This window comes from Gallinula chloropus (genome assembly GCF_964237585.1).
Source record: "Gallinula chloropus genome assembly, chromosome: 2".
Taxonomy (NCBI): Eukaryota; Metazoa; Chordata; class Aves; order Gruiformes; family Rallidae; genus Gallinula; species Gallinula chloropus.
Window position 1 is genome coordinate 113,619,867 of NC_140086.1, and position 12,474 is coordinate 113,632,340.

A 12,474-nucleotide genomic window follows, 5' to 3' on the forward strand; every position below is an offset into this window, starting at 1 on the left:
AGAGGTTATGGTATACAGAGACATACAGGCAAGTCAAAACATGGAAAAGAAATGAAGTCTTATTTTTGTTCTGCTTTGCCAGTGTGGAACTGAAACATGTCAGGTGATTAGTCTACTAATCTGTTCATGAAGCATAGGAGATAGGGAATAGACCTGAATTTTATCCAGCATCAGGTCTGGACACAATGAATTCAGAAAACCGGTGGCTTGGATTTAATCTGAATGGCAAAAAGCATTCCCCAAGTTCTTGCACCTACATGCCCCACTCACCTCCTGCTTTGAAAACCAGAATGCTGCTAAGACCAGGCCATGCCATAAAACCCCCATCTGAAACAAACTGAACCCAGGACTATACATCTGAAGATGCCATCTTGGCCTGGCAGCACTCACCGCTGTTGCTGCGTTTCCTGCTTATGTCAAGTGTGCCTGCAGAGCTATCGCCTTCCTCAGGAACTTCTGCCAGGTCAGCTGTCTGCAGGGACAGAAAAAGTAAATGAGATGGGATAAGCCAGAAAAAAGTGAGTGATGAGGTGAAATAAGACCACACAAGAGCCTTTGGGGAACGCGGTACCCGGGTGATATCAGCACAGAGCGAGTCAGCCTAATCCTGTTGCAGAAAACATTGTACCTAGTGATGCACAACAAATACCTACCTCGCTGGGAGCAGTGAAAGCCCAAAAAGAAGTCCAGATCAAATTTACAGTCCGGAGTACAAAAGATTTCCGCAGTGTAAAGTGAAGTGAAAATTAATGAACAAAGAATTATGGTAAACAATGAGGTTCTCTGTCTAAAACAGAGAGGGTTTGGGGGATTTTTCAGTCCTGCATGTATACTAAAAAGTGATCTACCAAGAGGACAATGTGGATTGGAACTATTGACTATTAATTTATTAAACCTGAATACAGTTTTTCAGGAAAAATAACTGTAATGTAAGGGTGCTTTTAATTGTGTTATCATTCTGTGAAAGGAGCAGCTGGACCGCGATGGAGTTTCTGAAGTCAGTCTTTAAATATCAGCCCTCACTTTCTTTTCAAACAGTCATCTAGCTGGTATGGTCAAGGAAAAATGAAACCCAAATGTTGTTGTTAGGATTACTATGATTTCTTATTTGTGCCATATTAATGTCAATCGTGATTAGGGACCCATTGTTCTAGGGTGTAGGAAAATGTGGGATGACATAATCTCAAGCCTCAGAAGTATACTCTACAGGCACCAGATTCCTTGGTTGGGTAGTCAGCTTCTCCAAGTATAGCCCAACAGGAATCAGGAGCTGCTCCAAACAGCTCTGTCCAAATCTGACCTTATGGAACTCCAGTTTCTGAACTCTCCACACTTGACTTCTTTTGGGATAGTGATAAATATTGAATTTAAGTCAGGTGTTCTCTCTAATCTGAAAAAAAATTTGAAATCCTTACATGCCCCTAAGCTTTATTTATTTCTTGTGAACAGGATTTTGAGACACATGGAAGGATTTAACTTCATTATTCAATGATACTTTACAATTGTACTATACACATAGCTCTGCCTTTTGTTTTGCAGACCTTTGCTTGTGTTGTGGGAAGAAAAGCCAAACGAGGAACATTCACTGCTCTAGTTCAGGGAGCACAAAATCTGAATTATAGCTTTTTATTTTTAGGTGGGTTTTTTTTTTTTCTTCTTCCTTTCACTAGTATTGACAACAAAGCCTTTTTTAGAAAGTTGACTTTGACTTTTACAATTTTATTTCCTCTATCTAGTTCTTTCCTAGCTACTTCTCCATCCAGGGGATACTAATGAACAAAGAGGTTAAAGGTAGATTTATGTCATCAGTGGTTATCTTGTTTCCTTTGCTATTTTAAGTGTCTTCTACTTTACTGATCCGTTATGCCTTGTTTTTAGACCCAGCCTTTTGCAACAGGTCATGCTTGTCTTGCATCTTGCACAAATGGGTCACCTCTGGATGAGAAGACACTGCTGTAGCAATGCTAGCACAAAGTCAGTTTAGAGCATATCTGGGGATTTCTAGCTGCTGAGTGGAGAAGGGAAAGACTGGCTTTGTTGAAATAGTGAACACCAGCTATTTTCCAGCTCATTGCTACAGCATGTTCCTCAGTCTTCATGGAGCAGCTTCATAATTGCTGATTAGCTTCATATTCCTTTGGGTACTACTGCATATGGGATGTAGTAACTGTCTTTTCAGTATGTATCTTATCCAAAAGTTCCTGATGTAACCTCAGTTACTTTTAATGATTTTTCATTCAAGAGCTATATGACAAATGGTCTAATAGAAATGACAGAGCTACAAAGGTGCTTTTGGGAGGAGCTGATCCACAAAATACTAACAAGAACTGGAATCACGTTTGCATCACCTCAAGTGACTTTCTGGATAAATGTGGGTTGTGGAAGCACATTTTTGAAGGCAGCAGTAGGTAGTAAATCTGTAGCATATGGACACTTTCTTTTATGGGAAATGTAGAATCTGGGCTGAAAAATCACAGCGGGTGTTGTCCACACTGCTCAGTCATGTTAAAAATACCTTGGCTAGTTCAGAGCAAGACAGTTATCTCTCCTCTGTGCAGAGACACGAACCATAGTTCTGGAAACTTCATGGCTGTAGAGGCAAGGCACAACTTCTAAGCTAGTCACCTTTGCTTTTAACTGCCTTCACCAGGACCAGCTATGCTGCTCTGACCCAGAAGTAGCTCTTTGTCAGCTTAAGCACCACCTGAGAGGTGACGTAGGATGCCAGGTCTCACCATGTCTCTGGAGTACCTGATTTGGTGACAGGGCAGAACCTTGAAGCACTCCCCAACTCCCAGGACTGGGGCACATCCTGGCTGCAAAGCCCCTGTGCTGCTACTGGCCTCATAGCTGAGGACCACTGGGGAAAGATCTTAGTCCCTGCATGCTATTAACTGCACTTGTACTGCTAGCTTTCATGCTCTGGTGCAACTCTACCTGGACTGTGCGATGCACCCCTGCTCTGCTCTCTGGTCAGTGTCTGCTCGGGGATCATACATCAGAGTTGTGAAGCTCCATCACCCCATCATTTGTATCAGGGTTGTGTCTGCCCCTGGTTTTTATCCTTGTCCCAATCCACAGACTTGCACTGACAGAAGTTACGGCTTCACATGTCTGGTTTTTTCAGTTCTCTAATGTTTTCTATTTTCTGTACGCTGACGTGTGTTATATTCTCTCTCAGCCTCAATACCCTGGAGAAATTCCCATAATGAACTCGTGTTCCTCATTCTACACCCACACCCCACCTAGTTATGATCAGCTCCCTAGGGCAAGCTGACACAGCATTAGTGATTTCTACGCTTGAGTTGTCATTCATAATTCAACATAATGCTTTATTGATTTAGAAAGCAATAATTACATTTGTAGAACTTCTGTTTCTAAGTAAATTAAATAATTAGAAAGAAAGAACTGTAATCACAATGCAACAGGTGGTAGAGTCACTTTGGGTTTTAAAAGAGAGAATGGAAATTACCAAATTCATTTAAGGTACAAACAAGGGTAGATAGAGGACATGTCCTTTAATAATTCCCTTGCAGATTTCAGTTGTTCTTGCTTAATTTTTTCTGTCATTTTTCTCATCTGACACGTCTATTTAGAAGCCACCTATACTACCTGAGGTTACAGTTCCACCCTGTGAGTGAGCATACATTTAAGTGCCAGGGAAATGTTGTACCAAACATCAAATGATATTAGCACAGTGTTAAATTAAACATGTAAGTATTTGCTCTGAGGCCTGGAGACCAAGTCTCATTATGTCTCATGCCTGGTGATTCTTAGTCTGAGGTGAGTGCAAGAGAGATTGTCAGATAATGTAGGTCTGATTTTGTGACATAGCCAACAGCTTTAGGCTCCAGTGTATTCAGATTTATTATTTGGGGTTTTTTGCCAGGGGTGGGGAGTGAGGAGAATGTCACAGGAAATAAAAAAAAAAGTCTCAAGCATAGTCTTAAGTGCCTGTTTATAAGAGGTTAGAGAGTATGAAACATTCTTACAACACCATGAATGAGCTTCTGATCTCATGAGTCCTAATACTCTTGAAATAACCATTTCTACAATGAACAAAACTGTAACTGTTACTGTTGAACCATGTATGGATTCATTGCTTCCTTTGTATGGAGGCTAAGTGCCCACCATCAGCAACACCATCTACTCCAGCATGACACTTGAATTTCTCTGTTCCACTTTTACACAGATATACAGAATCAAAATAATTTCTTTTTTCCAATCCAATAAAATATTATTAACTTAATTTGCATTTTTCTCTTCTTGACGACTCATCTAAAAAATGCTTAAAAGTGGTTTTCTGGTCCCATTTTGGAAGCTGAGGGTGAAATCAGTTTTTTTTACAGTTTGAAATACAAGTTTTGTGAACTCTGATACAAACTCCTTTGAATCAAAGCCTGTGGCTCCTCCACAAAGAAAATGGAAGAAAGATGTGGGATACTTACGGAGTTCCTGTTGGGAGAGTCTGATCCGCTTCCAGAACTTCCCTTTTTGGTTTTCTGGGCTAAGGAAGTCCCAAACCGAAGTGTTTCGTACACAGGGTCAACCTTATTTCCACAGGCTGCAACAGAAGGAGCAAATCATGCATCAATCCCTTGGAGATATTTCTGGTCATGTTGCTGCTGCACTTGGAGAAACACCTGCCTCTACCAACTTGTTGGTATGTATGCTTAGATACAAGTCGAGAGACTATACCGATAAAAAGAGTTTGATGAACTTAGTGGAACTGGCATTTTCTGGTGATTTTCTGCTGCCTCTCTGCTCCCATAGAGATCATTCTCTCCTCATACAGGCTCTTTGAGTCCCTGGCCTTGCTTTGGCTCTCTTCACCTGCCATCCTCCTTTAATCACCACTGATGGTGCCTACACTGAGGTAAGGAAGACGAAGTACCAGGAGGCTTTAATCTGTGTTTGCTGACGGTTCCCACCACTGACCTCTTGGATTGCTCTCAACAGTAAACACTTGCACTGTGCCTGAGCATCTTTGTGGTACGGGTGGCCATCACCTTTATCCGTCTACCCTCACAGTGCTCCTACTTGGCTAATATGGACAAGAGGGATGGCATGGATCTTCCTTGAAAGGTACTGACATCCCCACTGTAGGACCATATGGGGTCCGAAAGCAAGCATGAGTAAGCACCTGCTGTTGGGAATGACTCCAGGTTTCTCAACTCTGTCTAGGGGTGGCCAGAAAGGCCACCACCCCCACTGGCAGATGTCTGTTCAGTTCTCATTCCCACTCTCCCTGATAAGGGGCACCGAAAGTCATCTCCCATGGCAGAGAAATTGATATCTTCAATTGGTATGAGTGATTTCAGTTCAAATCCTCTTCTACATACTGCATTATTAGACCTCAGCCTCCCTTGCAGTACAAGACAGCAGACACACGGAATACAGCACATTTATAGGACTGTGCAGGAGGGAAATTTTGGCCAAAGTATGGAGAAAATATATGGGTCTTTGAATTTTGATGAGAGCTAAGCACATCTCATTTTTTAGCCTGAGTTTGATCAAAACGTTTCTATTACTTCTGACAAAAATGACACAAGTATTTTAGAAAGTGAAATTTAGATGAAATCCATGTCATTCCCCCCCTTTTTTTTTTTACTGCTGAAAACAACAAAGTAAATGTCCTCAGACAAGCCAGTTTAAAATGATTGCTGAGTTTTGGCTTTCAGTTTTTGTAATGTCATGCTTGCCTGGTCAGAGTACTTGTGGGGAGAACACTTTTCCAGAATCAACTCAACTTCTGCACTTCAAAATGTTTTTTTTCAGGAATTTGGTATTACAGTAAGCAGAATCTGGTCTCTTAAATACTTGGATAATGTGTAGAAATGGTCAACAATAAAAAAAATATGAGGAATGTCAAAAATGTGTGTGAAAAAGGACAGGAACCTAGCCACGTCCCTCAAAAGCCAGAGCAGTGTTTTAAATGCCTCCCACTGTTTTGATTCCTCTGCTTTTTATCTGGCTCTTCCCAGGTCAGACCTTCACCAGTGTTTCTTCCCTTTCAAGTTCCTACCTTGATCTCAGGCATTTGTTATAAACAGGATAATTGCTAAGAGGTTATATATATGGGGGGTTGAGTGAAACACACAATAAACACACCCTCTCCTCTTCCAGCTTTGTATCTTTGAAGTGGTCCTTTCCTGAGATGGCAGAAGGGCACCCAGTCACCGAAAGGAGCTGGAAGGCTGCTGAGGGTAAATACCACGGATGGAAGTCTGCCGCTGCTGTTGCAGAGCACTGCCAAAGGGAGACTGAATGGAAAAGCAATCAAAACCTACCAATAGGCATCACTTCTTTGATGCAGCCAAACTGTTCATGAATGAGTAGTGGTGAGCTGTAGTACCGTCGAAATCCCTTTGGCTGGAGGGAGAGAAAGCAAAAACAAGTGAAGTGCATTGCTGCCATGGTTGGAGTAGTAGAAATAACCTCAGCTCCCCAGCTAATGGCGTAACACTGTGGAGAGGCTGGAAATTTGCCTCCTGTTGTTGAGTCACTGGTGGGGTGATCAAGGATTTATTTGATTTTTCTCCTGGAAAAAAAAATTATAAATCCTGTATTTATGTGGAAGGAGGGGCTCATTTTCCCTCCTAACTTTTTTTTGGTCTTACACCAAAGCAGCACTATTTAATTGCAGCACAATTGCTGAATCATTGGAAACTCTGGGAAGTTTCCCTCTCCCTTTCTCCTATAATGTGAATTTACAAAGGTAATGTGAATTTACATTGTTTTGCATTTGCTAAACATGTGACTATTCCTACCCTAACTCCAAATCCTTGTGTTCCCATAGATTCACTTGTGAAACCCAAGGAATTTAGAGCCTTTCTGTGGTTTTTTGTTCCTAAGGTTTGCTGCTGAATGACTGCTACTTCCACTGCTTTTTTTGTCAAAACACTCTCCATGTTGTCACCAAATGGCCCCTCGATGTTCATTTGTAGAGAATGCACTGCAACATACCATATCTGTACCATAAAAGGATATCACCATATGGCCAGTAATGGTGCTCTTTGGAACTCTAAACCTCATTCTCATATGGTTAAACATTTCCTGTTATCTATTTCCTATTTTAACTAGCAAATAACTCAGGCAAAGGTTGAGTACCCAAAATTAAGGTGCTAACATCTAGGTCTTTGGAAATGCCCTTCAAGGTACTAGAGATTCACAAATGGTCTCTCAAATTTCTAACCTGTGAGTCTCTTCCAGTCATAGTGAGAAGTGGAAAAAGCCTCATGGAGATGTGCGTATTTTCCAGATCCTATATTCAATATACATCAAAACTGATAGACAACTAGTTCTTCTGCTAATGAACTGCAGTATAGATTGAGAAGGAATTAGGAGACTGATAAATTTGGTTCCTTACAGAAATAAATTCCAGATTCTCTAGCCTTGGTTTGCCCCCAAACTAGAATCAGACACAACATGAGCTCATAAAACTCCTGTGACTTCGCTGGATCGTTTCCTACTGTAAATTTAGCCTTTGCTCTTCTGGTTTTCTAAAACAGTGACCACAAGAGCTAAGGCTGGAACCAAGAAATACACAAAACAATGCATGTCATTTAGTATTTCACTTGTCCAGGGTTTTTCAATGAGGTCATTTAACTCTTCACAGACCAACTTTCTATACCAGAAGGGCTCACACTAGGGTCACCATTAGGGTTTGAATACATAAAGATTTGTCTCAGGTGTATAAACAATAGTAGCTTTCATTGAATACTCTTGGAGAGAATCACAGAATGGTTAGGGTGGGAAGGGACCATAAAGATCATCAAGTCCCAACCCCTCTGCCATGGGCAGGGACACCTCTCACTAGATCAGGCTGCTCAAAACCTCATCTAGCCTGGCCTTGAATGTCTCTAGGGATGGAACATCCATCACTTCCCTGGGAAACCTGTGCCAGTGCATCACCATGCTCACAGTGAAGAATTTTTTCCTAATATCCAATCTAAATCTACCCCCTTCCAATTTAAAACCATTTCCCCTCATCCTATCACTACACGCCCTTCTAAAAAGTCTCTTCCCAGCTTTCCTGTAGGCCCCTTCAGGTACTGAGAAGCCACTATAAGGTCTTCCCAGAGCCTTCTCCAGGCTGAATAACCCCAACTCTCTCAGCCTGTCTTCGTAGGAGAGGTGCTTCAGCCCTCTAATCATCTTTGTGGCACTCCTCTGGACCCATTCCAACAGTTCCATGTCCTTCTTATGTTGAGGACTCCAGAACTGGACACAGTGTTAAGAGAGCCGAGTGGAGGGGTGAAGTAGAGGGCACCTTCCTCAACCTGCTGACTATGCTACTTTTGATGCAGCCCAGGATAACCATACCATATGGCATGCTGGGCTGTGAGCGTGCATTGTTAGCGCATTGTTGAGAAAGTATCTCATCGGTGAAAGGTGGGTTTTCTAGCCCTTTTGAAGTCAATGCTTGCAGTGTTTTCACCATTTAACAGAGTGAAACTGCTTGGTTTTTGCTCATATTTCTCTCAGGTGTCTTCAGATTGCAACAGAAAACATCTGAAACATGAATATGTATTCTCTTTTCATACTCCAAACAGTTGATTTTACGAGTTCTTTTCCAAAAAGTAACCGAAAGAATAATAGTCCCATAAAAGTCATCAAGTTGGGTTAGAGTCTCAAACACAGTGTCCTCCTGCCTTTGCTGATAGTGAGAATTTGCTACTCAGAAGATGACTTAGGCACTAAGGTGGTGAGTCCACAGAGGAGCAGCCTCTCCTACTGAGAGATTGCTTCAAACTCTGTTATGTCTCACTGTGGAATAGCCTTTGGGTTTCTTTTTAAGATTAATTATGTTTTTTCTTCAAGCCCTGACAGTGGAAAAAAATCCAATAAAACATAATTTGAAGGATTTTTTCATTTGTTAAACTCCATTGAAATATTTTGATTAATTTATAGCATTCCTTGAGAGATTTACACTACAGCAAGTACAGTTCCAATCAAGGGAATTATGCAACTGTATCTACACATCCTCAAAGCAGATCCAATTTCTCTTTCACTTTTGTTCAGGTTTTTGAATAGTAGCAATGCCCCAAATTTATAACAGGGCACAACCTGGTCTCACTTTTCCCACCTTGGCAAAGTGACCTGGTGTCAGTCCTGTTAATGCACCAGCTAAATGCCAGCCGGGGGGGTTCAGGCACACAACATGCCTCCAGTGCCATGTGGGGCCTCCAGCTTCACTTGCTGCCCTGAGCTGTTCACTTACCAGCTTGCCCATGCAACGCTGTTGTCCAATACTGTCTGCACACTTGTGGTGGATGCTCATCTTACAAGCCTTGCAGCGCAGCCCGTGCTTAGCGTTTGTCCCTGTGAAATGCACAGAAATGATTTAATTAGACAAAAATCAATAGTTTCCATGCATTTAACGAGTGACCTGAAAGAACTGATGGGGAGGTCAGATGCAGTAGAGTAAATACTGACAGCATTCTTCGCCTTGCCTACGTTTTTTTTTAGATGCATTTACACACGCAGTTTCTTTACAGCCTCTCCATTTTGGGCATTTCTCCCCCAGTCTCTTTCCTAGGCTATCACTGCCTTTAGATATATATTAGATTATGCTCTGGTTTATGATAGTCTTATCAGTGATGTCTCTGGCTCATGAACATCAAGCAAAATCTCATTTGTATTTTGAAAAGGGCTGGCATGAGAGCCATGTATGGCTGGGGAAGCCACAGGAGGAGCACCCAGGCTCTGGAGCTGACCTGGGGAGCCAGGCCATCAGAGGAGGGCCATGTTTCGTGGGTGAGAGGTAGCTCCAGGGGTGTGTGAGAAGGCTAAGCCAGCACTCTTACCACTGCCCACCCATGCAGTGGGGACTGCTGTTCACCTCCCTGGGCCAACACTCAGAGGGAGGGTACAGAAAGGGCTCCTTGCACATCCCTCTCTGACCTTGCTCTCCTTCACTGGCAATGAAAAAATTTCAGTGCAGCAGGTAGGGGAGCTCCAGGAGAAATTTTGCCTTACAGAAGCAGACTTCTCCCACTTAGGCAACAGTAGCTCTGCATTATCTTCAGTGTGGACCTACTCTTAAATGACAGAGCCAAGTCTGTTTGCTTCCAGGCAGAAACAGTCACTCTTATTCATACACTTGTAAGACTTCCTAAACAACGCAGAAGCAGTTAAGCTGCAGCAACTCTTTTATCCCCACAGGACCGAGTAAATGGAACAAGTAAACAACATGTCAGTTCATTATCATCTACTGTGAGAGTGAGTAAGAAACAAGGTAGTAAAAAAAAAAAAAACAACCAAAAACTCTTGACATTTTAACTGGCCCTCATTAGTCAGACATGATAGGAATATTAGTCAGAAGCAGCCTGCATCTGAAAGTACTCGTGTAGCTCAGTTATTTGAGTAGTCAATGCCACGTACGTGCCGCTGACTTCATTCAGTGAAACGCTATGTCTGAAAGAAGCACTTCAGGCAAGGACTCGTCAAGTTGGTGACAAAACCTGAGCCTTGACAGGACCGTTTTCAGAGGGAAGGGGTCCCTGAAGTGGCCACTTGCCAGCCAGATGGAGGCAGGCTGGAATAGCAGAGGGGAAACTGCAGCAAACAGAGGTCAGACGTTTCACCTGTGCCCTTCTTGGAGGACAGGGAAGAGACATCCTGCCCGCCTTCCTACTGAGACTGCTGGAGAGGTGAAGAGTGAATGGGGTTAAGTGTGAGGAGCACCCTGGGGACTCCCATGGAGTGGGGACAGATCCTGCTCCACACTTGCTTCCTGCCTGGTCCCCCTCAGTTGTACTGATGCACGGTGCCTCACGGCTTGGGTATGGGCAGAGGTCTAACTCATTCCAGGGGTCCTTTATCCCAGCAAACACAGGATTTACTAAAAGAACACATCCCTGGGTTTTTTTGGTAGTATGTTTTTGGGTCTTTTTTCTGCATGGCTGCACTTGGATTACCGTGCTGTGAGGATATTTTCAGTTACAGTTTCCTTTCAATAACACACGCTCAAACCAATATTGATTTCTGTGGCTTTGTGATTTTATTACTGATGATGAAATCCTGAATCACCTTTCCTGGTGGTCAGCAACTGACACAGTGAGAAAACAGGGCTTCCTCCACATGTTTTTATTATATTTATAGGCGGGAATGAAAAAAAGGAACATGACTTCATACTTTCTCTATACAACTTGTATTTAGTGTCAGTGCTTACATGGTCTAATTCTCCTCTCACTCTGGTCTGTACTGGCATAAGTCTTACTGGCTTTACCAAATTACTCCTGAGATTCAGCTGAAAAGGCAGTAAGTCTCATAGTCATTTCTGCTGGCTGTGTTACGCTCTTCCAGCCATTTTAAATGTTAACATTACAAGGTGGATACTGGTCCTCATGTGTTATAACCATGTGATCACAGAAGATGCACGTCTATCACTGTAACTGCACACTCAAATGATGTGCAAAATGAATGCAAAGTACCTGTGCTACTTACAAAAGTCAAACCCAAACTTCTTCAGGACAGAAATCTGTGGTCACGCAAAAAGGAGCAAGATAATAAATAAAGAACAACACTATATTTCTATTGCTGGATGCCATTTGCTACCTGTGGCTACGTAAGTCATGGCTTCAAGGAGAGGAAAAGTATTTCAGTCACACGCACCTGAGTCTACAAGAAGTCTTTGAAAATCCAAATGAAATTCCCTACAACTAGCAAAAGCTCCAATCTTTAATTCATTGCCATTTCTAACTGCTTGGTTTACTGTAGGTCTAGGCAGCTTGGTAATAATTTGCATGTATCTCCCCACCTCCAACTGGGGAATAAATAAAGAAGAAACATTTATTCTGTATTTACACTTAACTACCACATCTCAAGCTCTGAAAATGACATTTCTACAAAATACATTTTGTTTTTCCCCCCAGGATAACTAGTTCTTCTTCAGTTTCTGATCTCCATCACACTAAATCAAATGTCCTCAGGGAATCATCGCTAAGCTATTTCAAAACTGTGTGCCCAAGATTATAAAACTACATATTGGCAATGTATCTGATCCAAAAGTTCCTGAAATTCAGAACTGAAGCACAGCCACAGCTCACATCATGGAAAAGCACAGACCCACATTTGGTAGAAGTGTAAATGAGACCAGGGTTTGACCCATTGCATCAGGTTTTGGCTTCCCATGTTAGCAAGCTTGTTGACTATGCAGTTGCCTGCACAGCACTGGTTTTGGAAGACATCCTGTTAGTTTGAAATGGAGAAAAAGCAGGCAGAACATGGAACTTGCAAACAAGTTATGTAAAGCTGAGTGAGTATAGTGAGACTTCTACAGTCACGCCCTTATAACAAGAGAAGTATTTCATAATGCCTAAAGTGGTGGCACAGGCTACAGTACCGTACTGAAACATTATTTGCCAATAAATTCCCCAGAGAGAAGGAGAAAGCTGGAAATTTGGTCTGAACATGTAGAGAGTAAGTGGTATTAATGATTAAAAGTAAAAAATTATTACAATAACAACA

At 42.1% G+C, this 12,474-nt stretch overlaps 1 protein-coding gene across 2 annotated transcripts in view; it reads right to left on the bottom strand.

Annotated features, from left to right (window-relative positions):
* The window catches only part of STAC (SH3 and cysteine rich domain), a gene marked incomplete at both ends in the record, with an annotated part of 71,688 nt that overhangs the window by 17,039 nt on the left and 42,175 nt on the right, over positions 1-12,474 (bottom strand). For both annotated transcript variants that reach the window (XM_084280205.1, XM_084280204.1), the window contains 4 exons: positions 391-472; positions 4,449-4,564; positions 6,291-6,372; positions 9,224-9,324. In XM_084280205.1, coding sequence (XP_084136331.1) covers positions 391-472; positions 4,449-4,564; positions 6,291-6,372; positions 9,224-9,324 — 381 coding nt within the window. The remainder of the gene's footprint in view (positions 1-390; positions 473-4,448; positions 4,565-6,290; positions 6,373-9,223; positions 9,325-12,474) is intronic.